The sequence below is a fragment of the Vigna unguiculata genome, chromosome 6 (assembly GCF_004118075.2).
Source record: "Vigna unguiculata cultivar IT97K-499-35 chromosome 6, ASM411807v1, whole genome shotgun sequence".
NCBI lineage: Eukaryota > Viridiplantae > Streptophyta > Magnoliopsida > Fabales > Fabaceae > Vigna > Vigna unguiculata.
The window spans coordinates 23,819,178-23,847,174 of record NC_040284.1 but is presented as its reverse complement, the minus strand read 5'-3'; the positions used below and the strand labels follow the sequence as shown (position 1 = coordinate 23,847,174).

Below are 27,997 nucleotides of genomic sequence, written 5' to 3'. Positions count from 1 at the left end.
CGTGAATATTACAAAAATATGCAGGTACTTACATAACAAAGACCAATCCAGTGAATAAGGTAAAAGGGAGCTACTACCCATACCCTACCCGCCCGTTGGCATCCCTATACATAACATCAGACCCCAGACCCCAAACGCGTTCAACAATATATTGAGTCAATAAGTCATACACTTGATAATGTAACAGAGTAACATGAAATTAGGATTCCCAATCCATTAATCTTATTATGCTCACCAATAACATTAGGAGCAAAAAAGAACTTACCTTTCAAGGCCACGAGCATAGCAAATCCGACCGAAAGGATAGTGAATGATTTCCTTTGCGTGTGTGCTCTGGTAATAAGAAGAGAAATGTCGAATTTTGTTCACTGTTTTGCATTAGAGAGATTTTTTGTTTATATCAACACCTTGAGATACTACTGAAAACATGAAAACCCTAATCTTTAATTAGAATGAAATATATAAATAAGAAATTGGTCTTGATGAAGCATATTATAGGAATCAATAAAATAATACATGATTATAATTATTATCATAAATATTGTCTCTAATTATTAGAATAATATCTAATAATATCTTCTCTAATTGAAAAAATCTCAATGAAACACATCATATAAATATAAAATCAAGATATTTATTCTAATTATTACGAAATAATATTGTTTCTAATAATTAAAACTATACCCTTTCCTTGATAATATAGATTTTAAAATATAGTTTTTTAACATGTGATAATGTGAGGAGTATAAATAACAAATAGTGAGGTAAAGATATCTATAAAAGTTTTGGGCCATGTGCTCATAAAAAAGGTTGTGAAAAATAAAAGTTTAAAAATCTAGAGAAAGATTATTACACGTTTTTTTTTTCTTTATTCTCCTTTTTTTTCTATCATTAATTTAATATATATATATATATATATATATATATATATATATATATATATATATATATATATATATATATTAAGAACAAATTTATTTGTCCTGTGAAGATTGAGTGTTGACACTGGTTGGTTGACATTGACTATTTAACCCTGTTTTTTTTTTTTTTAAATTATAAAAGTATGTTTTCCTTTGATTAACACATTAACCTTTAAAACATTGTTATGAAGTGTAAACATATTATTTTGCTTCTTAATATATCATCCCTTTATACTTTACATTGCAGCTGCAAAATAAAGACAGACAAATGTAGGCAACTCTGCATCATATCTCATATCTCAAGGATGCTTAACAAATATATGACACAAATAGCAGTAACATAATGCAAAACATGGACAACTATAAAGGACGTGAACTTTGGTGGAAGTTCTTCGCCACGGTTACTTCGTAATTGATATTAACATGTCGACTAATAAAAGGAAAACTCACACACTGTTTTAAGTTTATCATTCTTTTCATAATACAAATTGTTTCTGATACGAAAGAAATCAAAGCACGCACGTACCCAACTCTTTGGTAAACCTGTTCATAGCTTCCGGGGGCAACCAAATGGGTAATACTACACCTTCTTCACCTTTTGCATTCTTAAAAGGAACCACAAATGTTACTGCAGGAAATGGCCCAAGTCCTCCTTTGGCTACTCCACCATACGCAGCATCACCCCAACCAAAATCAGTTTCTCTCGATCCAAAATATCTCAAATCTGACACCATGAAAGACCTTTCAGTTACAGGTATGTATTGCCCCTTATTCACCATGAGATCCGCCACAGAATGCATGTACTCTTCTGTCACCTCACCCTTCACTTTATTTATCAAATTCACTGCATACCCAAACGGATTCTCACGAAGCTTCCCTGCGGTGGTAACTGCTGCAGGGTACGCAAAAGCATTGCCGTAGTAACCAACGGGTAAAGGAGGATTGAACTTTGCACGTGCGTTCACTATCACCATCATGCGAACCTCCTCTTCTGCCTCTATCTGCAACGCTTTTGTACGACAGCGCCAGAAGCATGCTGTGATGAGATCAAACGTGGAACAGTGCTGAAGGTGAGGTGGAACCAAGCCACGAATAGCGGCTACTCGGGAAGGTCCGAAGAAGAACGATCGAAGAACCATGTGGTTCTCGTATGGAATGAAGGTGGTCGGTGTCATATTGTGAGGGATCTGCATGTATTCACGGTGGTTGCATGTGATGCGAGGTGGGTCTCTTGTCATTAGAAGCTCCCTACGCCACACTGGTGCAATGGAAGGTTTGGTTGCTCCACGAGCCATTTCAGCCCAGGTGTTCATGAATTGTGAAAGACCATCTCCGTCACACATGGTGTGGTTGAAGGAGAAGGCCAAGATGAAACCGCCGCAGCTAAGACGTGTCACCTGTGATGATATCAGTTCATTTCCGACATCAACAACATAAACAGGAAAATAATTATGAGTAACTCACTTCAAAAACCCGTTAATTCAATTCATCAAGTGAAAGCGTGTTTTCAATATTCGGTTCATATTAATCATAAAATCAATAAAAAAAATGGATTAGATAAGCGGAAAATTAGAGTAAAATCGATTAGAAACTAGTTTAAAATCAGAAAGAATCGTAGCAGATTCACATTAAATGCTAGAAAAAGACTAGTTATTGAAAGAAAGACATATATCTTTAACGGAAAGAATCAATTTAGTCAAATCGGAACTTTCATTCATTTCGGCTTTTTTTATCTCGGTTAGTTTGAGGTGGAAATCTTAAATATGACTTAATTTTTTTTCTTATAAAATAGGATGAAGTCGTAAAAAAAATCAGAATATCTTTATAGGTGATCTAATTATGATACAAAATGGTTTTTTTTTTTTTTTAACAAAGTAAAGTTGTCATCAGCCATAAAGTGAAGTCCTCATGAAATAATATAAATTTAATAGAAACTCTTAAAATTTTCCAAATTTATTAAGAAAGTTAATTAATTCTTACAAATATAAATATATAAAATCAAATTTTAAATCCTGATTAAATAATTAATATCTTTCTCATTAATAATTTTATTTTTATTACTTGATTTGTTTTATAAAAAAATACACAAGAATAATTAGCACCTAACACTAACACATAAAAGACTTTTCACGTATGATATTTTTGGTTTTTTATGTGCAACATAGGTCAAACACAACTGTGAAAGACGTAAATTTACATCTAGAGAATAGACATAAATTTTTTATATGTTCTTTTTATTTATTTTAAGTCAAATTCTATGAAAGCATGAAAAATCTATATATCTATAAAAAAACCACTAATTTTTTTTTTCAGAATCTTTAAGTAGTATGAGTATCTTAAATAAATATGTAAAGCATATAAAAATAAGTTAAAAATACTAAGAAAAAAAAAACATATAGTAAATGATGAAATTTTTTAAATTTCAAACCTCACTCCCAACAACTTGCATGTCTGGAGTATCTTTATTTGAGATTCGTAATAAAAATTATAACTATTTAAAATTTTTAACAATTAAATATTGACAATTCTAAATTTACATGACTAATATGTCATATATAAACACTGCATTTGAATACAATCCGGTAAAAGTTATCACAAAAAAAATTGAGTAAAAAATAATTTTCTACCTTTGATCATATGAGTTAAGTAAAAAGAATCACGCAAAGGCTAATTACTAAAGAGAAAAGATGAGAAAAATTAATTTCAATGCCGAAAATATTTGGAGGCAAAAAAATTTCTAGTGAACCGCAAACAACAATGGTAGAAAACGCAACTTTTAGGCACCAAAGTCTGCGTCGAGAGTTTTGTTTGCACAGTAAAGAAGAAAGGAGCACTAAGGTTTCTTCTAAACAAATTTACTTCTAACGCTTATAGGTAAGACATTTTTTTTTTTACATCTGACTTGTATATATGGGTTAGACAAGGTCAGACATAGATTTTAACAATTTAATTAAAAAATACTACCACATATTTTTCACGTCTAATTTTTATGGGTCAGGTGACATTATAAACATATTGTGTTTTAGTTTAATACCGGAACAACTTTATCAATAAGCAAATGACTAAAACACCGACGCTCACCACATATAGATATTATTAAGAATTTATTTTTCATTAGTAGACATCCATTATAAAAATATTTATTTAATATCTATTACAAATATATATACTTGATGTGGCTTATAAAAAAATATAATATTTTAAGTTAAAAAAAAAGCCTCAACCTAAAAATTTTAATATTTAATTTTACGTTTGGACTAGAGATTTTAACCATTCTAATAAATTGAAATATCTAATAATTAAATTATTTCTAATTCAATTCTCTTTATTTCTTATTAAATAATTAGTCTAAAAAAAGTAATTGAAATATCTTAAATTTCAATTTTTTTGTTTGGATAAAACAATTTAATTTCTATTTTATGGAGAACTCAACTCTACCTTTGATTCTACCTTAACTTACCTTGGCGTCCGATCTGGTCCAGTTTGACCTTTGGCTTAGCTCGATCCATCTTCACCTTTGGTTCTTAATAGGATATGCTTACCTGAAATCTTTGCCAGTAAGACTTTCGATACAAGGACTATACCGCATTAGTCCAGCCACATAAGGCATTGACATCACTCTCAACCCATAAATTATGAGTTTTTATCCTTATATAGTGTTTTACTTTCTCATTTTTATCCAATATGAGACTTAGACTCACACTTGGATTCTTAACATAACTAACCTATAGCTTGACCTTCGGTCTGAACCGACTTGTCTCGACCTTCTGTCCGACCCGACTTGACTCTTTGGACTTATAGACTTTTTTTGTCCTAACCAATGAACAATTTCATAACTTAAAAAATTTCAATTTCTTTTCTTTTTTTAGAAAATTTCAAATTTTACTATTTTAGATATTTTTAAATACTTTCCTAAAATACTTTAATTTCAATTTTTTATTTATTTTTCTCGTCCAAACATAACATTTAAAAAAAATCACATTCTGTCGATAAATGAATTATTCTCTTAAATTATTTCGTCCAAACACACCATAAGTTAATTATAAGTTAATTATGTGAATAAAGTGTATTTAACCTGTACAAGTAGAAGGGGAGTATCGGTAATTTGTTGTGAACCAGGAACATGGTATAGCAGTTGATGGAAGCATGGGAATGGAGGGAGGAGAGAATCTCCGAACTGGTCAAGCGTGACGTCAGCGTCAGCCTCAATGAACATGGCACCTTCTCCGGTGCAATCCACCATCAATTTGCGGCGAGGTCCCTCCCTAAGCCTACCCGCAAACGGGTAATAGAAGACAAGTGTTTGTGACAGCGCTTGTCGAATCACTCGAACTGGGTCTTTCTTTGCCATTGATGTTTGCTTTCGATAAATTTGTATCATTGGAAGGTGGAAACGCAAACCTTCTTGATCATCAATGTCGGAAAGTAACTTAACTTCGTGAGGAGTGGGAATAGCAGGACGCACCAGCTGTGGTTCGCACCTTCGCACCGTAAACTTTAGAGAAGATGAAGAAGAAGAAAATGATGAGGCCATGAGAATTATGAGAGGACAGAAGAAAAATTAAACAAATAATGGATTTTGGTTGAGTGAGCGTGAGTGGCTGGAGCAAACACAGTTTGTCTCTATAAAGGACCTCTAGCAATTATTATTGGGGAGATTTAGAAGCAGTGGTTGGTTGTTATTACATTTAATTGATATATTCCTTATGGGTGTACAATAAGAATAAAAGGAAGTTAAAAGAATTTAATTTTATTAGTTTTATTTTAATTTTGATAATGGTCAAGAAAGTTGAATATTTTTATCTTTTAGAAATTAGGTTTGTTCATTGGATGAGTTATTTGATTACTCATCAAATCTAATTATAATGAGTTGAATGTAATTTATGATGAGATCAAATTTAATATAGATTGAATGATGAGTTTATATATTAATGGTTAACTCATTTTTATATTTTTTAATAAATAAATTAAGTTGTGTTTTCTTTTCATTTCTTAGATAGTTTAGACACATTTATATAACTTGTTTATCAGTTGAAGTCTTTAATTAATTTTTTATCAAAATTATGTTATTTAATTAAATAAATACTTAAAAGTTACATTTTTCATAATTTTTTTTAAATGTAAATTCAATTTTTCTAACTATATATAACCAAGTCAGTAATGAATTGAGAGTTGATTGAATTTAACATAAAATATGCATAATTCAATACAACTCAACTCAATATTTTTCAAATGAATTTGTTTAAATATTATATATCTAACTCTAACTTCAAATATATTAAAAGTTATCACATTTACATATTATACTACAATAAATTATCTTATTAACAATCAATTTTAGTGGACAAAAGTTGTTTATCATTATAATAATCAATTTAGATATTAATTTACAAAAATAAAAAATTATTAATTATTAAAATAATCACTATTATAAATAAAAAATTATTATTGGTCTTTAAATTGATTTCTAAAATTTAATTACTAAAATTTTAACTAATAGATAAAATTAATTACTAAACATTAACTCATAAAGTTGTCTCTACCAAAGGAGTCAGTTTTTAAATTAATCTTTCTCACTGTAGTAAGTAAAAACTTTTAATTTTTAAAATGGATTATTAACAAGGTATTTTCTGTATGTTAGTGGATAATTAATTATATAATAATGTTGTTTATCTTTTAATAAAGATACGTAATAATACTTACTTTTCTCAATTATTAACACAAAATTATTAAGAGTTAAATATGTTTCTATTTTTTAACTTTCAATGAATTTTGGAATTAGTCTATTTCAAAATTTTAGACTAATTTAATCAAATTTTTTTAATTTTATTTGATATTTCAAGTGCGTTTCATAATAGTATTTGATTTAACATTAAAGCAAAAATGTGTTAAACAATATGAACAACTTAAATACAATTCTGAAATGTGTACGAAGTATCAAATAAACCTAATCAAATTTGATTAAAATGATTAAATTCACATATTTTGAGAAATTAATAACTAAATTGATTCAAAGTTTCAAAATAGACTAATTTCAAAATTCAGAAACTAAAAATATATTTAATCCAATTATTAAAATTAAAGTTTTGTAGTAAAATTATTTTTTTATCATCCTAAAAATCATATTTTATTTTTCGAAGACAGGACCAGACAATTCAATAACATTAAAAGTGGATGCGGTGGAAGTTGGATTCCTGTCTGCCAACATTAATTGCCATGAAAGGATGATGTTGCATAATATGCACAAATTTTGCATCATTTTAGTTTTAGATATTTTTCGGGTTTTTTTTCCCCAAATGGTTCAATTTTAACCGTTATGTCCCCAAATGGTGCATTTTTTTTTTTTTAAATTCTCATAAGTAAGTTGTGTGAAAATGGCACAACTTTGTCTTAAAGAAGTCATGCTAAAGTGAGACAATTTTAATTAAGTTATATTGAAGTCGTACCAAACCGTGGAGACTTCAATATGTTTGATGAAGTCGTCGCAAACAGAGACGATTTCACTTAAATTAATTATCATCGAATCAAAATCTTGTCATAATGGGACGATTTCATAATAAGGAAAGTCTTGTCATGAGGACACGACTTCAATATTGAGCTATTAGGAAAGTCTTGCCATAATGGCACGACTTAGTGTATTGGGCTATAAAGAAAGTCTTACTATAATGGTACAACTTCATTGTTAATATTAACAAATGCAGTGCGTACGTAAAATAAAAGTGAATAAAGAAATAAAAAAGTTAAAAAAGAGAAAAAATTATTTGGTTGTGGATACAAGTTGTAGTTCATCTTCCTGGTTTGTTGTGTCGCATGTGAGGGTCTTCACATACTCCATTCGAGCAAATTCCACACACATACAACATGTTTCCTCAATAATTAGATACTTTTTTCTGGTCCTACACAAAATGTCTTTGCAACTTCTTCGTCAACACCTTCATTCGCATATCCCATATCCTTTCAACAATATTATCGGCCTACAATGCCGCCACAAATGGTGGAATATATAAACCAAAGACAACAACATGAAGATAATGATGATGACGATCTAGTTTAGAGCCCTCAAATAAGACCTAGACGACAGCGAAGAAGACCTCCTTGTGGCACAGACTCTCATAGATAACTTTCTCGCCCTATTATAAGAAACGAAAATCATCATGAAATTTTTAATTACTTATATGCATTATTATTTAACTAATTAATATGACTAAAAAATATTTAATTTTTATTCAGCCAAACTAAAGTCGTCCCAATATGGTACGACTTCTTCATTATCAATATAATACTGAAGTCTCTCCAATATAGAACGACTTATTCATAACAATTTAATACTGAAGTCTTCCCATATTGGCACGACTTTGCTTAGAATGTTAACTAAAGTCGTCTTGATATGATACAACTTCTCAACAACATAGAAGTCTCTCTATGTTGACACGACTTCAACTTATTTTAATTAAAATCGTCTGATTTTAGCATGATTTTTTTATTGTGAAACCGTTACATATTGGCACGACTTACCTTCGCTGAAATTTAAAAATAAAAATTGCACCACTTTAGTATTTGCATAAATAAATTACACCGGAAAAAAAGTCTATTTTTCGAGTGTTACTTTTAATTCAAACTAAAGTCTCATTATGAGATCTTACACGATACAGTAAATATTAACTGATATTTAAATAAGTTAATTGTATAGCATGATAAAAGTTTCAAATATTATAGAAAGATGATATTATTTGATTATACTTATTTTAAAATGTAAAAATGTATGTGTGAATTTAAAATTGTGATAAAAATACATTTTAAGAAAAATACATAAATTGACTGAATTCATCCGTCGTATTTCCTTTCATTATGTGTGTATATATATATACACGCATAAGACTTTGAATAATATTAGTAGTTATGGTATTCAATTTTTTTTTTTACATAAATTAAATATTATTCATGGTAAGTTGGAAGGAAATTGAAATAAAAATTCATAGAAATATTTTTAATAAATACTTAAAGTTGAAAATAAAATAATTAAATAGAATAACAAAATTTAAAATTATCAAATATTCCAAAGCAATATGTTCAAATGTATCAAGTCAATTCAACTTAAAATTAATCTTGTGTGTAACATTGATATCGCTACCTATAGGTGAGTGATATGGTATATCAATATTATTTCCTATCAACTTTAGTTGATGAAAAAGAAAAACCTTATCAATCACTATGTCAACAATATTGGAAATTATTTTATTTAGGCCTCCCATTGTGCATTTGTAAGATATCTAAACATTTTGAAATAAATATATTTAGAGTAATCTTCCTCATGATTTTGTATTACTTTAAGATCGGAAGAAACAAGTAAATTAGACATAATTTACTAAACTGTATAAATTATAGTTAATTATATGATATTAAATTAAAATGTACTAAATTATTTATAATAATAATTAGACTGAATTATAAAACAGTTTAATTTTAAGAAATTAAATTTATATTAAGTTAACTAAATTAACTGTTGAAATGTAGTAATACCATTAATAATGAAGAATTTATTTGTGTTCTTATATTTATGTCCTTTCATAAGAACGAACCAAAATTAACTAACAAATTAAATTATGTAAATTGTAATAACATTTACCATAAAAAAGAATGCATCAATTGTTACGAGATTTACCATGCATAACAATAACGTTGATTGACCAAATTGTGTTGTCATAGTTGAACAGTACTAGTTATGCATTCTTCAAAAAAGTTTATTATTATGACTGCAATGCATCATATATCTGCATGCCAATTGAGAAAAAATACAGTTGTCGAGCATGTAAATTAAGAATAAATATTATGATATTTTGACATTACTCTTCTTTTATTATTGTTTGATATTATTTTTTTATTATCATTTTAACTACCTCTTACTATTATTTATTTTTTCTTTTAAAAATATAAAAGTTAATTTTTATTAAAATTATTGTATCATTATACAAGTTACAAGTTGTCAAAAATAGTCGTTAAATAACATTTTTTTTTCAAAATAATGCAACATGCAATATGTAAATTAAGAACAATAAAAATGGTCGGACATGTCAATATTATGAACAACTCTGATATGTCTTATTTGTGAAGTTTGATGAATGTTGTGTGTTAGAATGACTGTATGTCATGCTTGTTACATTTTGAGTACCATTTTTGTAGATTTTTTTTTACTAGTTTATGTTTGTAATTTATTTTTATGTATTTACATGTACTTTATATTTTCAGTTTCTTAAACAGTTTTACTTTAATCTATTCTCATTTTCTTCATTTTTATCTTTAATTACCATTCACACAATTCCATTTCCATCTAAAAACACAAAATTTACAATTATGAAAAAGAAATTAATGAATTTCTAACTGATATTCACGTAAAAGAAAATTTAGTAAATTAAACATCTTTGTGAAATTAGTCTAATATATTTACACATTAATTTTATATTAATTGGAGAATTTTAAATTAAAACAATTTAATTTCGATCGAAAACAATTGTTTCTTAGTCTTATTTACAAAAAATTCACATCCAATTGATTTGACTTACTAAATTCCCGAGAAATAACATTATTAAGATATTTATTTGGAGAAAAACATTATACTTAAAGTTAAGATTTCAGTCGTGAAATCTTATGATTTTACACATTGTTTCTTATTCAAATCTCACACATGATTATGACATCAAAATTGCTAAGATCGATCGCCAAATAGAATCATTAAATTATGTGGATCATCTTTTTCTAAATTTTACTCTACACCACCACTTCTTCATCGTCTTATGTGAATGGATTCAATTCAAACAATTCAAATAAAATTGAATCTAATTAAGAGTTAATGCAATAGAAAAAAAATGACCTCGTTTTGTGTTGTCAACCGAGAACATCGCTCAGTTAATTCAATAATTTTTTTTTCGAGCTGCAAAACCTATTTACTTTTTTAATAAATAAGGTTTAAATAAAACAACAAATCCAAATAAAAAATTATGATTGTTTTCTCTTCTATTTCACCCCTTCATCTCTCGGGTGAATGAGTTTCAATCAAAACAAAACTCAACTAATTAAGGTATTTGTAGGCTTTTTTATATTTCAAAATTTTTGTAGTTAAATTTATAAAAATAAATTTGTTGATTTCTTTTTTTTTATAAAATAAGTAAAGTCGTCCTGTATTTTACTAATTTTCTTTTTTTTCAAAATTAAAATCTGCCTGATAAAGACTTCAGAACATTCAGAGAAAATTCCAACTTCATCTGCAGATTATAAAGTGTTTAAAAATAAAACAAAATGGCAGCATTCAGAACCAGAAGGTATAAAATAATGTTTTCCTTATGTCGGTAGAAGTACTTGGATGCTTAAGGATGATGAAAAGGGAAGAAATATGCTAATATACTAATAATAAAATTTAATCAATTAATTGATTAATTAATTAATACAATAATAAAAGCAACCACAGAGTACTGAGAGATGAGGAATGAGTTATAACCGTGAAGTCCTTATTCATGATGACTTTATTTTTATATTTTCTATCATGTCAATTTTATTTTTTTAAAATTAAAAAAAATGGCAGGAGACATGATGACTTCATTATAATATTATTTTATATCTCGATGACTTGATATTATTTTGTAAAAAAAATATATAACGTATCTATTTTTACAAATTTGACTAAAAAAACTCTGAAATACAAAAAAAACGTATTTTTAACTACAAACATTTATTATTCATGTTAGAATCTACAAATTACGATCTCGTAAACCATTCAATTTCATAACCATAATTGTGAGAAAAATTAAAATGTTTTTTTATAGTTTAATTGAAATTGAAAATTTACTTACTACTGAAACTTTGGAAAGAAAAGAGTTTAATATTTTAAGTTAAAGATTTAATAATTTTTAATTAAATAGTAGAATTAGAAATCAATACAAAAACTTAGAAAAACACATTATGTTTTTTTCATTTTGAGGTGCATGTTTGAAGCTACACCTAAATTTTATAGAAGCAAACTTATATGCGTGCTGGATTTTTTTTTTTTTAAAAAGGGGTCAATTTGTTTTCGTTATTACATAATGTGGGCAAATTTCTTAAATATTACGGGATTAAGTCAAGTCATACGAGCTAAAACGTAAAACGACTTTTAAAGTGTGAAGTCGTCTCATCCAAGACTATTTTTGTTCTGATGTGAGAGTCAAATTTGTATTATTTGAAGTTGTATGTATTAGTACAACTTTAAATTATTTTTTTAAGAACTACAATAATTTGATAAAGTTTATTTTTCAACACACCAAATATATATATTTTTTAAATCATATCAAATCTTTGTTAAAAAATAATTTTTATTTTTCTAATGAAGTTGTCACAAGACACGACTTCAATTGGGAGGAATTTTTTTTTTTGTTTATATTATTGGTGAGGTTGTATTCAACTTTGTTTTTTTTACGTGAAGTTATCATAAGTGGCAATACTTCAGTAAGGAGTATTATTTTTGTTGTTTTAGCAGAAATTGTGTTTGGGAATTTTATTTTGTCTTGTACGATTTCACCCATTAAAAGTTGTTCCATTTTGCACAATTTCACAATCCCGTAATATTTATAAAATATGACATTGTGTAATTATAAAAGTAAACCGAACCCTTTTGGTAAAAAAAAAAAAACTATGTATGCTATCATATTTAAATATGCATCTTCATAAAAAAAAAATACTTTTACACATTTCACATTATTCTTCAATATTACAAAAGTCGTGTCAAATAAATATGTCCCTTCATAAATGACAAATATAGTAAATCGATTCCGAGAAAGTAAATGTTTCAAATATGAAAAATTAGTTTTTGATAAAATTGACAAACTTTCTATAAATACAATTGAAGTAGATTATTTTTTTTATTTTTTAATAAAAATAAATAATAGTTTGTCAAATTTTATTAAAAAAACTTTATTAATGTAGCATGTTTCTTCAAATATTCAAAACCGTAGTGAAAAGCGTTCTAACTTGAAAGTTGTGTTTCTTCTTGTCAGAATTGAAATAAAATTATAGAAACTAAATAAATGTCCTGTTTATCTAATATTTATGGCTGAAATGTAGTGATAACACACCTACTGAGTTGTAAAAATGGGTTGGAATTCGCGAGTCAATTCGGCTCACCATGGGTTCGGGCCGGGTTGAATTGAAAATTTTTTATAAATTAATACGGGTTAATTTTTGACTCGGCTCACTTAGAACTCGGCACACCCGGGTTGAACCCGTGGTGAGCCAGGTTGGCTCACCAACCCGCAAATAAAGGACCATGCAAGTGTTTTTTGTTAAGTTGGGCTTTGCATTTGGATCAAGTTAGGTTATTTTTTTAGCCAACACATAAATAATTTGATATTTTTTTATTTTAGTTTGTATTTGGATTGTATTGAAGTTTATTTATATTTTAATTATAATTATAATTTAGTTTTGACCGAAAAAAATTAAAAAAAATGTAATTTTCTAATTAAGTGAGCCCGTGAGTCAACCTGTTTAACCCACCAACCCGTAGTAGGTCGGGTCGGATTCAAATTTTTTTGGCTCGCTAATAAATAAGTCGGGTTGGATTGACTCACTAAGTGATCAACCTGTGATGAATCGAGTCAAACCAGACCGGATTATTCATTTTGACAGCTCTAACACATACCGATGAAATGTGATGAACACACGTAACAATAAAAATTGAATTTTTTTTAATTATATTAATTTTTAATTAGGTTTAGATTTAATTTAAACTGAAATAATTTACTCAAACAGATTGAGAGGTGAAGAGACGGTGTAATAAAATATTTTAAAAAACGTAAATTTATTCAATTTTATAATTTTAGATGTTGTACAATAATCTTACTGACTTTATCATTTGTAAAATCTAACTTATAAATAAGATGTAAGATTGTAACATGTTACTATTTTAGAATTTAAATATTCGTTACGACGCACTTAAATAAATATTAACCTAATACATTGTCCTCTGTGGAACGGGTACCTAGTTAATAACTTTAACATTCTTTTTCAGAGAAAGCTACCTGGCAAATATTAAAAATTAATACTCCGAAACTTAAAATAAAAGCAATTGAAAACTCAGTTTTTCACGAGTTCAATTTATTGTATTTCCAGAACAAAGTACAATTTTTCTTCGGCCTTTCAACCATACTAAGACGTATGGAACTTGATAAATAGATAGGAAAAACTTTTCTCTTAATTACACACAAACCATATAAACATGTAAAAACAGGTTGGTTTTAGTTTGGAAGCATGTCATATAATTCGTGTTCAAACCTTTCCATGGCTTTGGCAGGCAACCAAATTGGTATCACTGCACCTTCTTCTCCATTTGCATTCTCATGCAACATCAGATATATTATTGCAGGAAATGCTCCACCCCCTTTCGCATCTCCACCATACACTGCCTTACCCCATCCAAAATCAATTTCTCTGAAACTAAAACGTCTCAAATCGGACACAATGAAAGATCTCAAGGTTGTGAATAAGCAGCGTCCCTTATTCACCATGAGATCCGCCACAGAATGCATGTACTCTTCTGTCACCTCACCCTTCACTTTATTTATCAAATTCACTGCATACCCAAACGGATTCTCACAAAGCTTCCCTGCAGTGCTAACTGCTGCAGGGTATGCAATAGCATTGCCGTAGTAGCCAACTGGTAAAGGAGGATTGAACTTTGCACGTGCATTCACTACCACCATAACGCGAACTTCCTCTTCTGCCTCTATCTGCAATGCTTTTGTACGACAACGCCAGATGCATGCGGTGATGAGATCAAACGTGGTGCAGTGCTGAATGTTGGGGGGAATCAAGCCACGAATAGCAGCTATTTGGGAAGGTCCAAAGAAGAACGATCGAAGAACCATGTCATCTTCGTCTGATGCGAGGGTTCCTTTGACTGTGTCTGGGACATGCTCGAATTCGCGATGGTTGCATGTGATGCGAGGTGGGTCTCTTGCCATTAGAAGCTCCCTACGCCAAACCGGTGGAATGGAAAGTTTGGTTGCACCACGAGCCATTTCAGCCCATGTGCTCATGAATTGTGAAAGACCAGCTCCATCGCACATGGTGTGGTTGAAGGTGAAGGCCAAGATGAAACCACCGCACCTAAGGCGTGTCACCTGTGATGTCATCGGTTCAAATCCAACATCAACAAACTATAGACAGAGATAAATAGTTATGAAGAACTCAGTTCAAAATTCCAATACCTGTACGAGTAGAATGGGAGTGTCGGTAATTTGTTGTGAACCAGGAACATGGTATAGAAGTTCATGGAAGCATGGGAATGGAGGGTGGAGAGAATCACCGAACTGATCGAGTGTGACGTCAGCATCAGCCTCGATGAACATGACACCTTCTCCGGTGCAATCCACCATCAATTTACGGCGAGGACCCTCCCTAAGCCTACCCGCAAATGGGTAATAGAAGACAAGTGTTTGTGACAGTGCTTGTCGAATCACTTGAACTGGGTCTTTTGCTGCCATTGATGTTTGCTTTGGATAAATTTGTATGAATGGAACGTGAAAACGAAGGCCTTCTTGATCATCAATGTCGGAAAGTAGCTTAATTTCATGAGGAGTGGGGATAGCTGGAGGGACCAGCTGGGGTTCGCACCTTCGCACCGTAAAGTTTAGAGAAGGAGAAGAAGAAGTTAATAATAATGATGAGGCCATGAGAATTATGAACAGAAGAGAAACTAAGCAAATGGAGTTTGTTGGGTGAAGGTGAGTGATTGGAGCAAGAACAGTTTGTCCTTATAAAGGGCTCTAGCAATTATTGTTGGGGACATTTAGAAGCAACAAATGCTATTACATTTAATTGTATTTTTATGGTGGTATAATAAGAATACAAGTAAGTTAAACGAATTTAATTTTATTAGTTTTATTTTAATTTTGGTAATGGTTAGTTGGATATTTTTATCTTTTATGATTAACTTTGTTTATTGGATGAGTTATTTGATTACTCAATCAAATCTAACTATAATAAATTTAATTTAATTTATGATCGGATCAAATCTAATATGGATTGAGGATGTGTTTACTCACATGAGTGATTAACTCATTTTTATATTTTTGTAATGAATAATTTATGTTGCGTCTCTTCTTTTCATTTCTTATATTAGTAGACACATTATAACTTGACTTCGTTTTGTTAGTAGAAATCTTTAATTATTCTTTTATAAAAATTATCTAATTTTTAATTAAATTAATATTTAAAATTTACATTTTTTTTTGTAAAATAAATCAAATATAAATTCAATTTACCTAACTCAATCTATCCAGGTAAATAATGTAAATAATGGATCGAAATAGATTAGTTTAACATAAAATATGAATAAATCCAATTCGAAAAAACTGGATATATTTCTAATCAGTTTACGTACATATTCGCTCTACTCAACCCGCCTACTAATTAATAGTTATCACGTATACATAATTATATAATATAATAATATTTTTCTTTTAATATAATTATATAATAATAATATTCTTTTCGTTTTAATGTTATTTATCTTTTAAGATAGGCACAGTGAAAATGGTTAAAATTTAAATACACATACTTAATTATCTCAACCATAAACTCAAAACTATTAAAAAAGTAAGATTACTTTTTTATTACACTAAAAATCATATTTTTAATTTCGACGATTAGAACCAGACAATATATTTCAAAGTGGAGGCGTGGAAGTTACACTAAAGATCTTTCCTGTCAAGATTTTAGTTAATTGCCATAAAAGAAAGATGTTGCAACATGGACAAATATAGTGTTGTTTTAGTTTCTTATTAGAGGGTTTTTTTAGTGTTAGTTTTAATTAAAATTAAAGGTTCATTATGATATCTTACAACATACAATAAAGATTTGATATTTAAGGGCATGTATTTCTTGGGTTTAAAAAGTCATGTAAGTTAATTTATAACATGATAAAAGTTTCAAATATATAGAAACATTATATCATAGTTGAGTATACTTATTTTAAAATGTAAAAAATGTATGTGTGAATTTAAAATTGTGTTAAAAATATATTTTAAGAAAATTAAGTAAATTGATTATTTTAGTACGTGTTATTCTGCATCAAATGATGTAAAATTGATTAGAATTGATTTTTTAATATAGAACTAGTGTCTATTTGATTTCCAAAATTAATTAAAAAATAAAAAATAAAAAATTCACGTTAAATGAAAAACAACTTATTTTTATTTTTATTTAGAGTAATTTTTCTCGTGATTTTGTACGAATTTAGGTTTGGAAGAAACAAGGGGAAAAGGGGAATTTGAGACGATAATAACATTAATAATGTCAAAATTCTATATATTATAATTCATAGATGAAATGAGGGTTGTTTATTCTTGTGTATGGTTTCAGATATATTATTTATAAAGCAAATATTTGTGTTTTTATATTATGTCCTTTCATAAGAAGAACCAAATTTAACTAACAAATTAAATGATGTAAATCGTACTAACATTTACCATAAAAAAGGGACAATGCCTCAATTGTTACAAGATTGACCATGTATGAACAATAACATTGATTGACCAAAAAATTGTGTTTTCAGTTGAATAGTTATGTATTCTTCAAACAAGCTTACTATTATGGGTGCAAAGTATCATGTGTCAGCATGCCAATTAAGAAAAATTGCGGTTCGCGAGCATGTAATTATTTGTACGTGATTATATATGAATTTATCTGTTGGTAATTATTTGTAAATAATTACATATGAATATTTATATGAATTTATCTTTAGGTAATTACATAAATTTGTATGTAATTATTTGAGTAAATCTATATGTAGCAAAACTTATGCAATAGTGAATATTGAAATTCATTATAAAAGTTCAAAATATTATATCGTAAAGAATTTATATAATATCACACTAAAAAAAATTAAATTAAATATGACAATTTTAATGCGTTGATATTCTAAATAAATATTTGTTGTGTAATATAACAGTTTTATAACTAACACATTTTTTCATTGAAAATATGAAATTTAAAAATGTCATCTATAATACTTTTCACTCTTACGGATCTCATTCCCTCCATCTTAATACTATTTTTTTTAATTAAAACAAGCATTTGCTATTTCTAATTCTCCTTCCACAAATTTTGAAAAAAATAAAATAAATCATTCTTATTTATTTCAAATTTATTATTTGATTAGAAGATATTTTTTTCGCCTTAATACTTTTTCGCCTTAATACTTATTCCATCTCGCGTTAAACCCTTGTTTTCATTGAATAATTATATTTTGACTACTAAATCTTGATAACTTTCTCTTATAATATGATGTGTTATCTTTTAAATGGTTTTAAAATATTAAAAATAAAAAAATAAACAAATAAAAAACCACTTAAAAAATAACAGTTAATCAAAAAATAATTTTTCGTTTTGATTTTCGAAACCCTCATTCTTAGAAACTCCATTCCTATTTCGAGAACCCTCATTCTCATTCATATTTTTAGAACCCTCATTAGGGTTTCTAAAACATTGAACACTCATCCAACCCTTTGACAATACTGAACCCTGTCAATCCAACTTCACTGCTGAGCGTTCAAGGTTCTCATAAAAAACGCAAACCCTCTGAACCGCGTCTTAAAACCAAACCGTCTACCCTGAATTCTTAGTGGGGAACACTAATAGTGAAGGATCTCAGGTTCTCTCGTTCACGTTTTCTAGTTTGAATTTCTATTCCGTTATTTTTTTATTAGTTTTGTTGTGGCTTATCTTTGTGAATTAATTTTGTTTCTATTATTTTTTTGTAAGTGTTTCAAATATTCAAAACCGCAGTGAAAAGCGTTGTAACCTCAAAAGTTGTGTTTCTCGTCTTCTTTACTTTGCTAATCACTGAGAAAATAAAAAATAAAAAAAGTATTGTCCTCTTACTATGTTAAAATACTCTAATATTTATTCTATCTACTACGGCTTTTTTTATTTACGGGTTCTTTTAAATTTAAATTTGTAAAAATGGTTCCGTTGAATATTTTTTTGCAAATTAGAGTCAAGTCGTCGTACTGGAGACGATATTATTACAAGTGAAGTCATTCTTCACCGTGCCGATTTCTTTTTTTCTTTTTTTGAAAAAGTAAAACTGTGCTCTAGGAAACTGTTTTCCATTTACTTTAAAGTGAAGTCATCCTTGGATACGACTTCACTTTTTGATTTTTTTTTTTTACGTTCAGCTTTATGTAAAAAAATTTTAAATATATATTATCTAGTTTTTTTTTTAAATATTTGTTTACAGTAGATAAACAAAATGACATCCTCCTTTCATTCAATGGCAATTTTTTCGCCAGTTTCTTCTGATTGTCAAAACGTCCTCTGCTTCTCCGTTTGATTTTACAAATTTAGTATTTTATTAAATGATACTTTTTATTTGATAGTTAGTAGACTAACTAAAACACAAATAAAATAAACCTAAACAAATTAAATATTCAAATATAATTATTGAAGGATTTTTTAATATTTTTAATTTGTATCATTTTATTTTTTTAATTTTGTATTAAGATTTAAAGATTAAGTATTTTAAAAATTTTTAAAACTATTTTTTTTATATTTTGACTGTAGACAACTATTTTAAAAAAACTAAATAATATATATTTAAAAAAATATACATAAAACTGAACATAAAAAAACCAAAAAGTGAAGTCGTTACGTCAAAGGACGACTTCACTTTTAAAGTGAATGAAACCGGCTTCCTAGAATACGGTTTCGCTTTTTGAAAAAAAAAAAAACGGACACGGTGGAGAACGACTTCATCTGTAATGTCGTCTAACGACTTGACCCTAATTTGCAAAAAACAATTCAACGGACCTATTTTTACAAATTTGAATTTAAAAAATCTCCTAAATAAAAAAAAACCATCTAATACACATCTCATAAGTATTCTCAAAATGACTTCGGGCAAATAATTAACTAATATTTTTTTTTCTTGTTTAACATTCTCTCTTATTTAGTTGTTCTGCACATATTTCCTTTTTTTTTATATATCATTATTCACATAAAAAAGGTCAAGTAAGTAAATTCATTTTTTTCAAGTTTACTCTCATTATTTTCCGCTTTTAGTTTCGTAAAGAAAAAAAACAACTTTTTGATATTATAAGAGTTATTCGACAACCCATCGAGGGATAAAATAATCATTAAAAAAAATGAAATTGTATATTTAAAAATAAAAAGAAAGACTGAAAGTTAAAATAATAAATGTAAATTGAATGCGAAAATTTTTCAAGTGTCTAAATAACATTTTTTATGGTGCCTTTGTACGTTCTAATGTGATAAATGTTAACATGATACATTATACATTATGTCATTTGTGGTACATGTACCACGCTAGTAACTTAACATTCTTTTTAGGAAAATTACCTATTGACAAATTTTTTTTTTGACAAAGTTAACAAAGTTTCTAAAAATGGAATTAACAAACTTAAATTTTTATTTTTTAATTAAAATAAAATAATAAAATAATATTTTTTTACCTAAATAAGAAAGTTTGTCAAAACCTTTGTTAAAAAACTTTGTCAACCAATAATAGCCCTTCTTTTTAAGACAAAGCTACGAGACAAATATTAAAAATAAATAGTTCGAAGCTTGAAAAGAAAAATTGAAAACTCAACTCTTCTGGAGTTCAATTTATTGTATTTCAATAACAAACTAAAATTTTCTTCGGCCATTCAACCGTACTAGGACGTGAACAAGAAATATATTGTTTCATAAATTTATTAAGAAACTATAAGATAGACATGATTAAACTAGGACTCCTAGTTTTAGATTGGTTATGGTCAACATTATGGAATATAAACAAAAATTCTCTTAATTACATAGAAACTATATAAACATGTAAAACACAGAAACTTACGAGTAGGTTGGTTTTACTTTGGAAGCGTGTCATATAACTCGTGTGCAAACCTTTCCATGGCTTTGGAAGGCAACCACATTGGTACGAGTGCACCTTCTTCTCCATTTGCATTCTCATGCGATATCAGATACATTGCTGCAGGAAATGCTCCACCACCTTTCGCTTCTCCACCATACAATGCCTTACCCCATCCAAAATCAATATCTCTGAAACCAAAACGTCTCAGATCGGACACAATCAAAGATCTCACCGTCGTGAATAAGCACCGTCCCCTAGACACCATTAGATCCGCCACAGAATGCACGTACTCTTCTGTCACCTCACCCTTCACTTTATTTATCAACTCCACTGCATACCCAAATGGATTCTCACAAACCTTCCCTGCAGTGGTAACTGCTGCAGGGTACGCAATAGCGTTGCCGTAGTAACCCGCAGGTAAAGGAGGATTGAACCTTGGACGTGAATTCACTACCACCATAATGCGAATCTCCTCTTCTGCCTCCATCTGCAATGCTTTTGTACGACAACGCCAGAAGTATGCTGTGAGGAGATCAAACGTGGTGCAGTGCTGAAGTTCGGGGGGAACCAAGCCACGAATAGCGGCTATTTGGGAAGGTCCAAAGAAGAACGATCGAAGAACAATGTCATCCTCGTTTCCATTGCCTGTGTCTGTTTCTGGGACATGTTCGAATTCACGATGGTTGCATGTGATGCGAGGTGGATCTCTTGCCATGAGAAGCTCCCTACACCAAACCGGTGGAACGGAAGGTTCGGTTGCACCACGAGCCATTTCAGCCCAGGTTTTCAGGAATTGTGTAAAGCCAGTTCCGTCACACATGTTGTGGCTGAAGGAGAAGGCCAAGATGAAACCACCGCACTTAAGGCGTGTCACCTGTGATGTCATCGGTTCAAATCCAGCATAAACAAACTACAGACAGAGATAAATAAATAGTTAGGAAGAACTCACTTCAAAATTCGAATACCTGTACGAGCAGAAGGTAAGTGTCGGTAATTTGCTGTGGGGCAGGAACACCATGTAGCAGTTCATTGAAGCATGGGAATGGAGGTTGGAGAGAATCGCCGAACTGGTCAAGCGTGACGTCAGCGTCAGCCTCAATGAACATGGCACCTTCTCCGGTGCAATCCACCGACAATTTGCGGTGAGGTCCCTCCCTAAGCCTACCCGCCAATGGGTAATAGAAAACAAGTGCTTGCGAGAGTGCTTGGCGAATGACTTGAGCTGGGTCTTTCTCTGCCATTGATTCTTGCTTTCGATAAATTTGTATGAATGGAACGTGGATACGCAGACCTTCTTGATCATCAATGTCGGAAAGTGGCTTAACCTCAGTAGGGGTGGGGCTAGCAGGAGGCACCAGCTGGGGTTCGCTCCTTCGCACTGTAAATTCTAGAGGAGCCATGTGTATATCTGTGAAGGGATCTGTGATTATGAAGTTTCCGACAGCTTCTAAGATTGTTGTCGTTTTATACTATGATGATAACAAAAACTCGTGTATAAAATCGAATAAGAGTACTTGCATACTTCACGTTGTTTTGTTTAATTCAACATCGTTCTGTATCCTTTCTTCGCTTATCAGTGAAAAAAGTCTTTTTATATCATTATGTTTCACGTTCTCCCGTTGTGTTTGAACATAAAACGTAAACAAGTCAATAAAACGTAGGTGAATCCATAAGCAACGGCGTAGAATACGAAAACCGTGAAAGACATTTGTCAATAGTCGTCTTTTAGCGTAACTATTTGAGATTTTAATTAATAGGCTGATACAGGTGTCATATGATTTTAATTTATTACAATACTTTTATAAAAATATATTATTTAGACTTTCTTCCTAATGTTACATTTATGATTTTTAACAATGACTGTAATATTTTGACAAATTTGTTTTTGACAAGTTTACATTTTTAAATATTTTTTTTCTTTTTCCAAATTACATTAAACTTTTATTGAAGTGTGTGTCATATATGGATGGTCAAAAGTTTGTAAAAAATCTTTATTAAAAAATAATTTTTCTTTTAATTAATAAATTAAATTAACTATACTTATACTTTTTAATAAATTAAATTAACCTGTTGTATATATATTATATATGCATATAAAATTCATCTACGTAAATGAGAAATAAAATAACTATTGTCACTTTCAACTAGGGGTAGTAATATAGGCATAGTCCGACCCACAAACCCATCATAAAATTGTGGGACAAACTAGGACATTGATCCGTTTGACTTACGGTCCCACATTTATGCAAAATAAGCTAAAATTTTCAGCCTGTATTTAAAATGTAGGACAGACGAGTCTATCTGCATTTTGCGGGCTAAGTACGGGTCGGAGGATGCTGCATTTCCATCCCTACTTTCAACCAACATTTACACTCTTCCACTACATATTTGTCATTTAAAATCAACTTTTTCATTCAATATTTTATATTATTGAGTACTTTCAACAAAGATGAATATATGATTTATTATAACCATATTATAATCATATATCACGTCTTATTCACAAAATATCAAAAATTATATATACTCAATAAGATACATGCATAAGTATAATTCATTCAATTTAATTTATTATATAATAAAAAAACACCAAAGAAAACATCACTTGAGCAATAATATTTTTGCTTCGTTGAGAATATCTCTTTTATTTTATTTTTTTAATAGTTAATATGCATCGCTCGCTTGAGTGAAAATCCTTTAAAGAATATATAATTATTTTGCTCACACTTTTATTTAAGCAAAGCAGCCAATTAACATTTCAACAAATTTGTCAAAAAGCTAAAATACTTAACCCCTAAAACATTATTTTTGAAGTGAATACCAACAAATAACCAAATTTAGCGTCAAAAAAATAAACTTAAATTAAATTATCTATCGAACTTAAGCTCGAAATAAACATTTAACTATAATTTCCTTTTTATTTTTTAACTTCATATCTTATATTATCTATACTTAACTTTTAAATATAACATTCCCGCTTGTCGTTGATAAAGTCTTCAAATGGGTTTAACATATGTTGCCCCTATTTAAAAGGTGACAAACCGATAATGGTAGAGTTGAAATGAAAAAAATCCCACGTGCTTCCGTTGTTGGTAGTTTAATATACTTGTCTCAATATTGATTTTGCTGTTAATGCTTTTGGGAGATATTTGATTGACACAGATTTTGATCATTGGAAAGACGTTAAAGAGGTCTTTAGATTTTTGTAGGGAACTAAGGATCACATGTTGACCTATAAAAAAATTGATCAACTTTAGATCATTAGTTAATCTGAGTTTGTTGATTGTCTTGATAACCGAAAATTTACTCCTGGCTTTGTTTTTATGATAGCAGGAGGAGCTATTTCTTGCAAAAGGATTAAATAAACTCTTACCGCTTCTACCATGGAGAAAAAGTATGGTTTTTGTTATGAAGCTACTTTGTCAAGTAGTGTGACTTAAAAATTTGATTTCTGGTTTTCAAATTGTTGAAAATATTTCTAGCTTACTTGCATATATTGTAACAAGAGTGTAGTCGTGCATTTCTATCAAAACAACATAATTTCTACTCGCTCAAAACATTTTATTATAAAATTTATGTTTGTTATACTATATATGCATACAAAACATTAGAAAGAATCTGAAATTTATACTTTATGTTTTGATGGTTTTCATGAGATATAAATTTATTAATGATGTCATCTTCATTACATCTCTTTTAGCGTATCAAAATATATGAACCATTTTGGCATCACATATTTATTATGTTTGTATTTTTATTTATTATTCATTATTTATGGAATATAAGCATGGTATGTATTTTTATTGAATATTATTTCTTAATGAGAGAGATGGATCTTTCGTTGATACTCTGTACACAGTATTATTGTATCTTAGATTAAATTTCATTAATTAACATAAAAAATTTGTAATGTAACCTTGTTATAAATTTTTAAATACAAGATAGTCTTAAACTTTAATGATAGCTGGTTTGATTTTACATCACATTAAATTTTTACCACTACTATATTTTTTATGAAAATAAGTACGACATTTATACCATGTGTGTAGCAAGTGTGGACACATCATTGAATTGCCTGAAATTCATGGCTGGACAACTTCTACCCCTAACATCACATTCTCCTCATAATCAAAAATCAGTCCCAAGTGGAAACACATTAATGCCAATACTAGAGCAAATTCATGGTTTTATTTTCGAAGCATGTCATATAACTCGTGTTCAAACTTTTCCATGGCTTTGGCAGGCAACCAAATTGGTATCAATGCACCTTCTTCTCCATTTGCATTCTCATGCGACATCAGAAATATTACTGCAGGAAATGCTCCAGCCCCAGCTTTGGCTACTCCACCATACAATGCATTACCCCACCCAAAATCAATTTCTCTCAAACTAAAACGTCTCAAATCGGACACAATAAACGATCTCGTCGTTGTGAATAAGCAGCGTCCCTTAGACACCATGAGATCCGCCACAGAATGCATGTACTCTTCTGTCACCTCACCCTTCACTTTATTTATCAAATTCACTGCATACCCAAACGGATTCTCACGAAGCTTCCCTGCGGTGGTAACTGCTGCAGGGTACGCAAAAGCATTGCCGTAGTAACCAACGGGTAAAGGAGGATTGAACTTTGCACGTGCGTTCACTATCACCATCATGCGAACATCCTCTTCTGCCTCTATCTGCAACGCTTTTGTACGACAGCGCCAGAAGCATGCTGTGATGAGATCAAAAGTGGAACAGTGATGAAGGTGGGGTGGAATCAAGCCACGAAGAGCGGCTATTTGGGAAGGTCCGAAGAAGAACGATCGAAGAACCATGTCATGGTCGTTTGATGCGACGGTTCCTTTGACTGTGTCTGGAACATGTTCGTATTCGCGATGGTTGCATGTGATGCGAGGTGGGTCTCTTGCCATGAGAAGCTCCCTACGCCAAACCGGGGGATTGGAAGGTTTGGTTGCACCGCGAGCTATTTCAGCCCAGGTGTTCACGAATTGTGAAAAACCAGTTCCGTCACACATGGTGTGGTTGAAGGAGAAGGCCAAGATGAAACCACCGCACCTAAGGCGTGTCACCTGTGATGTCATCAGTTCATTTCCGACATCAACAACATAAAGAGAAAAATAATTATAGAAAGATATTTAACATATAAAGGGCCCTAATAGTATGGAAACGAAGATTTGGAAAGGATAACTTAGGCTTATAGAAAGATATATCGGTCTCAAGATATAGATCATGAAAAGTACTAGCTAATAAGAGCAGAGTAATGATAGATGCACACTTCACCTCTTACTCTACACATCTATAAAACTATATTTTTATTTTAAATTGTAAAGTAATTTAGGAAGAATTAAATAAAAAGATTAACTTTTTCTAAGATATAGGTGTAGTAATGTTTAAAAGTTTCGGTGGCTGAAGTGAGGATTCATTATGACGGAGGTATCTTGAAGAAAGTATATGGGGAGAAAAAAATGGAAATTGGTTCAATAGAAACACAGATAAATAAAGGTAACGGAAATAAAATTTAATTTCAGAAAGTTTCACTAACGGAAAGAGCATGTGATGAATAAAGAGCATTATTGAACCTGTACGAGTAGAAGGGGGATGTTGGTAACTTGCTGTGAGACAGGAACATGGTATAACAGTTCATGGAAGCATGGGAATGGAGGGTGGAGAGAATCACCGAACTCATCGAGTGTGACGTCAGCATCAGCTTCAATGAACATGACACCTTCTCCGTTGCAATCCACCATCAATTTGCGGTGAGGCCCCTCTCTGAGCCTACCCGCAAATGGGTAATAGAAGACAAGTGTTTGCGACAGTGCTTGTCGAATCACTTGAACTGGGTCTTTCTCTGCCGTCGATGCGTGCTTTCGGTAAATTTGTATCAACGGAATGTGGAAACGCAGACCATCTTGATCATCAATGTCGGAAAGTAGTTTAACTTCATGAGGAGTGGGGATAGCAGGAGGCACCAGCTCTGGTTCGCACCTTCGCACTGTAAAGTTTAGAGAAGAGGAAGAAGATGATGATGAGGCCATGAGAATTATGAAAGAACAGAAGAGAAACTAAGCAGATAGTGGGTGTGTGAGTTTCTGGAGCTAAGTGTGTTGGTGTTTTATAAATGAAATGCATTGGCACAAAATAAATTGAAAACACGTTTCGATAACATAGGATTACTGTGATGGACCCAAAGTGTCACAATGCCACTCGTTTAACAGATCCTTTATCAAGTGCTGCACCAGTCACAGAATTTTCAGTAACCATGGTTTGGCTTTTTCATATTTTGTGTGGTTAATCTCGATTTGTGTGTGGTCTTCACAAAATATATTAAAATTAAAAGGTTAGTTTAAATTATGTACTAATTTATATGTAAAATAAAAAATTTGGAGTGACATTAGACATTATCATCTGCAATTAGATAGTACTAAGTACGATATAATTGTCTGTTTGCATGAAGTTGATGTGTAAATAAAAGAAAAAATAAAAAAATTGGAGTGACAAGACAAGACCACTCGTTAGACATTATCGTCCGCAAATAGGTAGTACTATGTACGATATAATTGTCTGTCTCTGATGTGTAAATAAAAGAAAAAAAAAAAACGCGGTAGTTTGTTAATGGTAAAAAAGCTTCAAAAATGTTTAAAATGAAAAAAAAAAAAATCACTTCCCTCAAATAAGAGCAAAACAAAGACATCTTGATAATTAAAACAATAACTGTATTTTTTGTTATCAGAGCAAAACACATAATTAAAATTTAATACTAAAATAATAAAAAAAAAATCATCTTGATATTTACTCATGTTCACATTTATTCAAATATCTCATCCCTCTCAATCAAGAAATTAGAGGATTGAAGATATACCCCATGAATTTCAATTATTAATCTGACAGCATGGGCCACATGCATTTAGTGTGGGAACTGATGTGTTCTATCTGCATCAACACAACAAGACATTACCAACACAACAACCGTTTTACAATAACCCCATGTGATTCTAATTGTTATTGTGCTTATTAGAATAGAGGTCACTTAATAATATAAGGGTTAAATATGTTTTTTTCCCTCAAATTTTAGTAAATTTTAGAATTGGTCCCTCATCAAAATTTTATATCAATTTAGTCCTTCATCTTTCAAAATGCGTGAATTTAGTCCTTTTAACCAAATTTTGTTAAGTTTATT

General features: G+C 30.1%; 3 protein-coding genes across 4 annotated transcripts; all 3 read right to left on the bottom strand.

The window, feature by feature from the left end:
* Positions 1-1,191: 1,191 nt before the first annotated feature.
* Positions 1,192-15,661, bottom strand: LOC114187354 (benzyl alcohol O-benzoyltransferase-like). Of its 2 annotated transcripts, XM_028075590.1 has the most exons (3): positions 15,152-15,661; positions 14,447-15,064; positions 1,192-1,696 (listed from the first exon to the last, which is right to left on the bottom strand). In XM_028075590.1, the coding sequence occupies exons 1-3, from the start codon at positions 15,614-15,616 to the stop codon at positions 1,430-1,432; spliced, it is 1,350 nt and encodes a 449-aa protein (XP_027931391.1). In that variant the 5' UTR covers positions 15,617-15,661; the 3' UTR covers positions 1,192-1,429. The 2 variants fall into 2 exon arrangements, with proteins under 2 accessions (XP_027931391.1, XP_027931392.1); XM_028075591.1 differs by lacking the exons at positions 14,447-15,064; positions 15,152-15,661 and adding an exon at positions 4,996-5,502 and having other exon boundaries at positions 1,192-2,317.
* A 5,022-nt stretch (positions 15,662-20,683) lies between these two features.
* LOC114189220 (benzyl alcohol O-benzoyltransferase-like) lies at positions 20,684-22,327 on the bottom strand. Its single transcript, XM_028077935.1, has 2 exons — positions 21,780-22,327; positions 20,684-21,688 (listed from the first exon to the last, which is right to left on the bottom strand). Exons 1-2 carry the CDS (start codon positions 22,212-22,214, stop codon positions 20,810-20,812), a joined length of 1,314 nt encoding a protein of 437 aa, XP_027933736.1. The 5' UTR covers positions 22,215-22,327; the 3' UTR covers positions 20,684-20,809.
* Positions 22,328-24,767: 2,440 nt separating this feature from the next.
* On the bottom strand, positions 24,768-26,935 carry LOC114187453 (benzyl alcohol O-benzoyltransferase-like). The gene is made up of 2 exons (XM_028075715.1): positions 26,400-26,935; positions 24,768-25,889 (listed from the first exon to the last, which is right to left on the bottom strand). Exons 1-2 carry the CDS (start codon positions 26,853-26,855, stop codon positions 25,002-25,004), a joined length of 1,344 nt encoding a protein of 447 aa, XP_027931516.1. The 5' UTR covers positions 26,856-26,935; the 3' UTR covers positions 24,768-25,001.
* Between the last annotated feature and the right edge of the window lie 1,062 nt (positions 26,936-27,997).

What these genes read in the sequence shown, in the direction of transcription:
- LOC114187354 (XM_028075590.1), bottom strand. Translation starts at nt 15,616, where the DNA reads ATGGCCTCATCATTATTATTAACTTCTTCTTCTCCTTCTCTAAACTTT. An exon ending in CTCCCATTCTACTCGTACAG is followed by an intron (nt 15,065 to 15,151) that starts GTATTGGAATTT and finishes ATGACATCACAG; the next exon opens with GTGACACGCCTTAGGTGCGG. An exon ending in ATTCTGTGGCGGATCTCATG is followed by an intron (nt 1,697 to 14,446) that starts GTGAATAAGGGA and finishes GCGGATCTCATG; the next exon opens with GTGAATAAGGGGCAATACAT.
- LOC114189220 (XM_028077935.1), bottom strand. Translation starts at nt 22,214, where the DNA reads ATGGCTCCTCTAGAATTTACAGTGCGAAGGAGCGAACCCCAGCTGGTG. An exon ending in CTTACCTTCTGCTCGTACAG is followed by an intron (nt 21,689 to 21,779) that starts GTATTCGAATTT and finishes ATGACATCACAG; the next exon opens with GTGACACGCCTTAAGTGCGG.
- LOC114187453 (XM_028075715.1), bottom strand. Translation starts at nt 26,855, where the DNA reads ATGGCCTCATCATCATCTTCTTCCTCTTCTCTAAACTTTACAGTGCGA. An exon ending in TCCCCCTTCTACTCGTACAG is followed by an intron (nt 25,890 to 26,399) that starts GTTCAATAATGC and finishes ATGACATCACAG; the next exon opens with GTGACACGCCTTAGGTGCGG.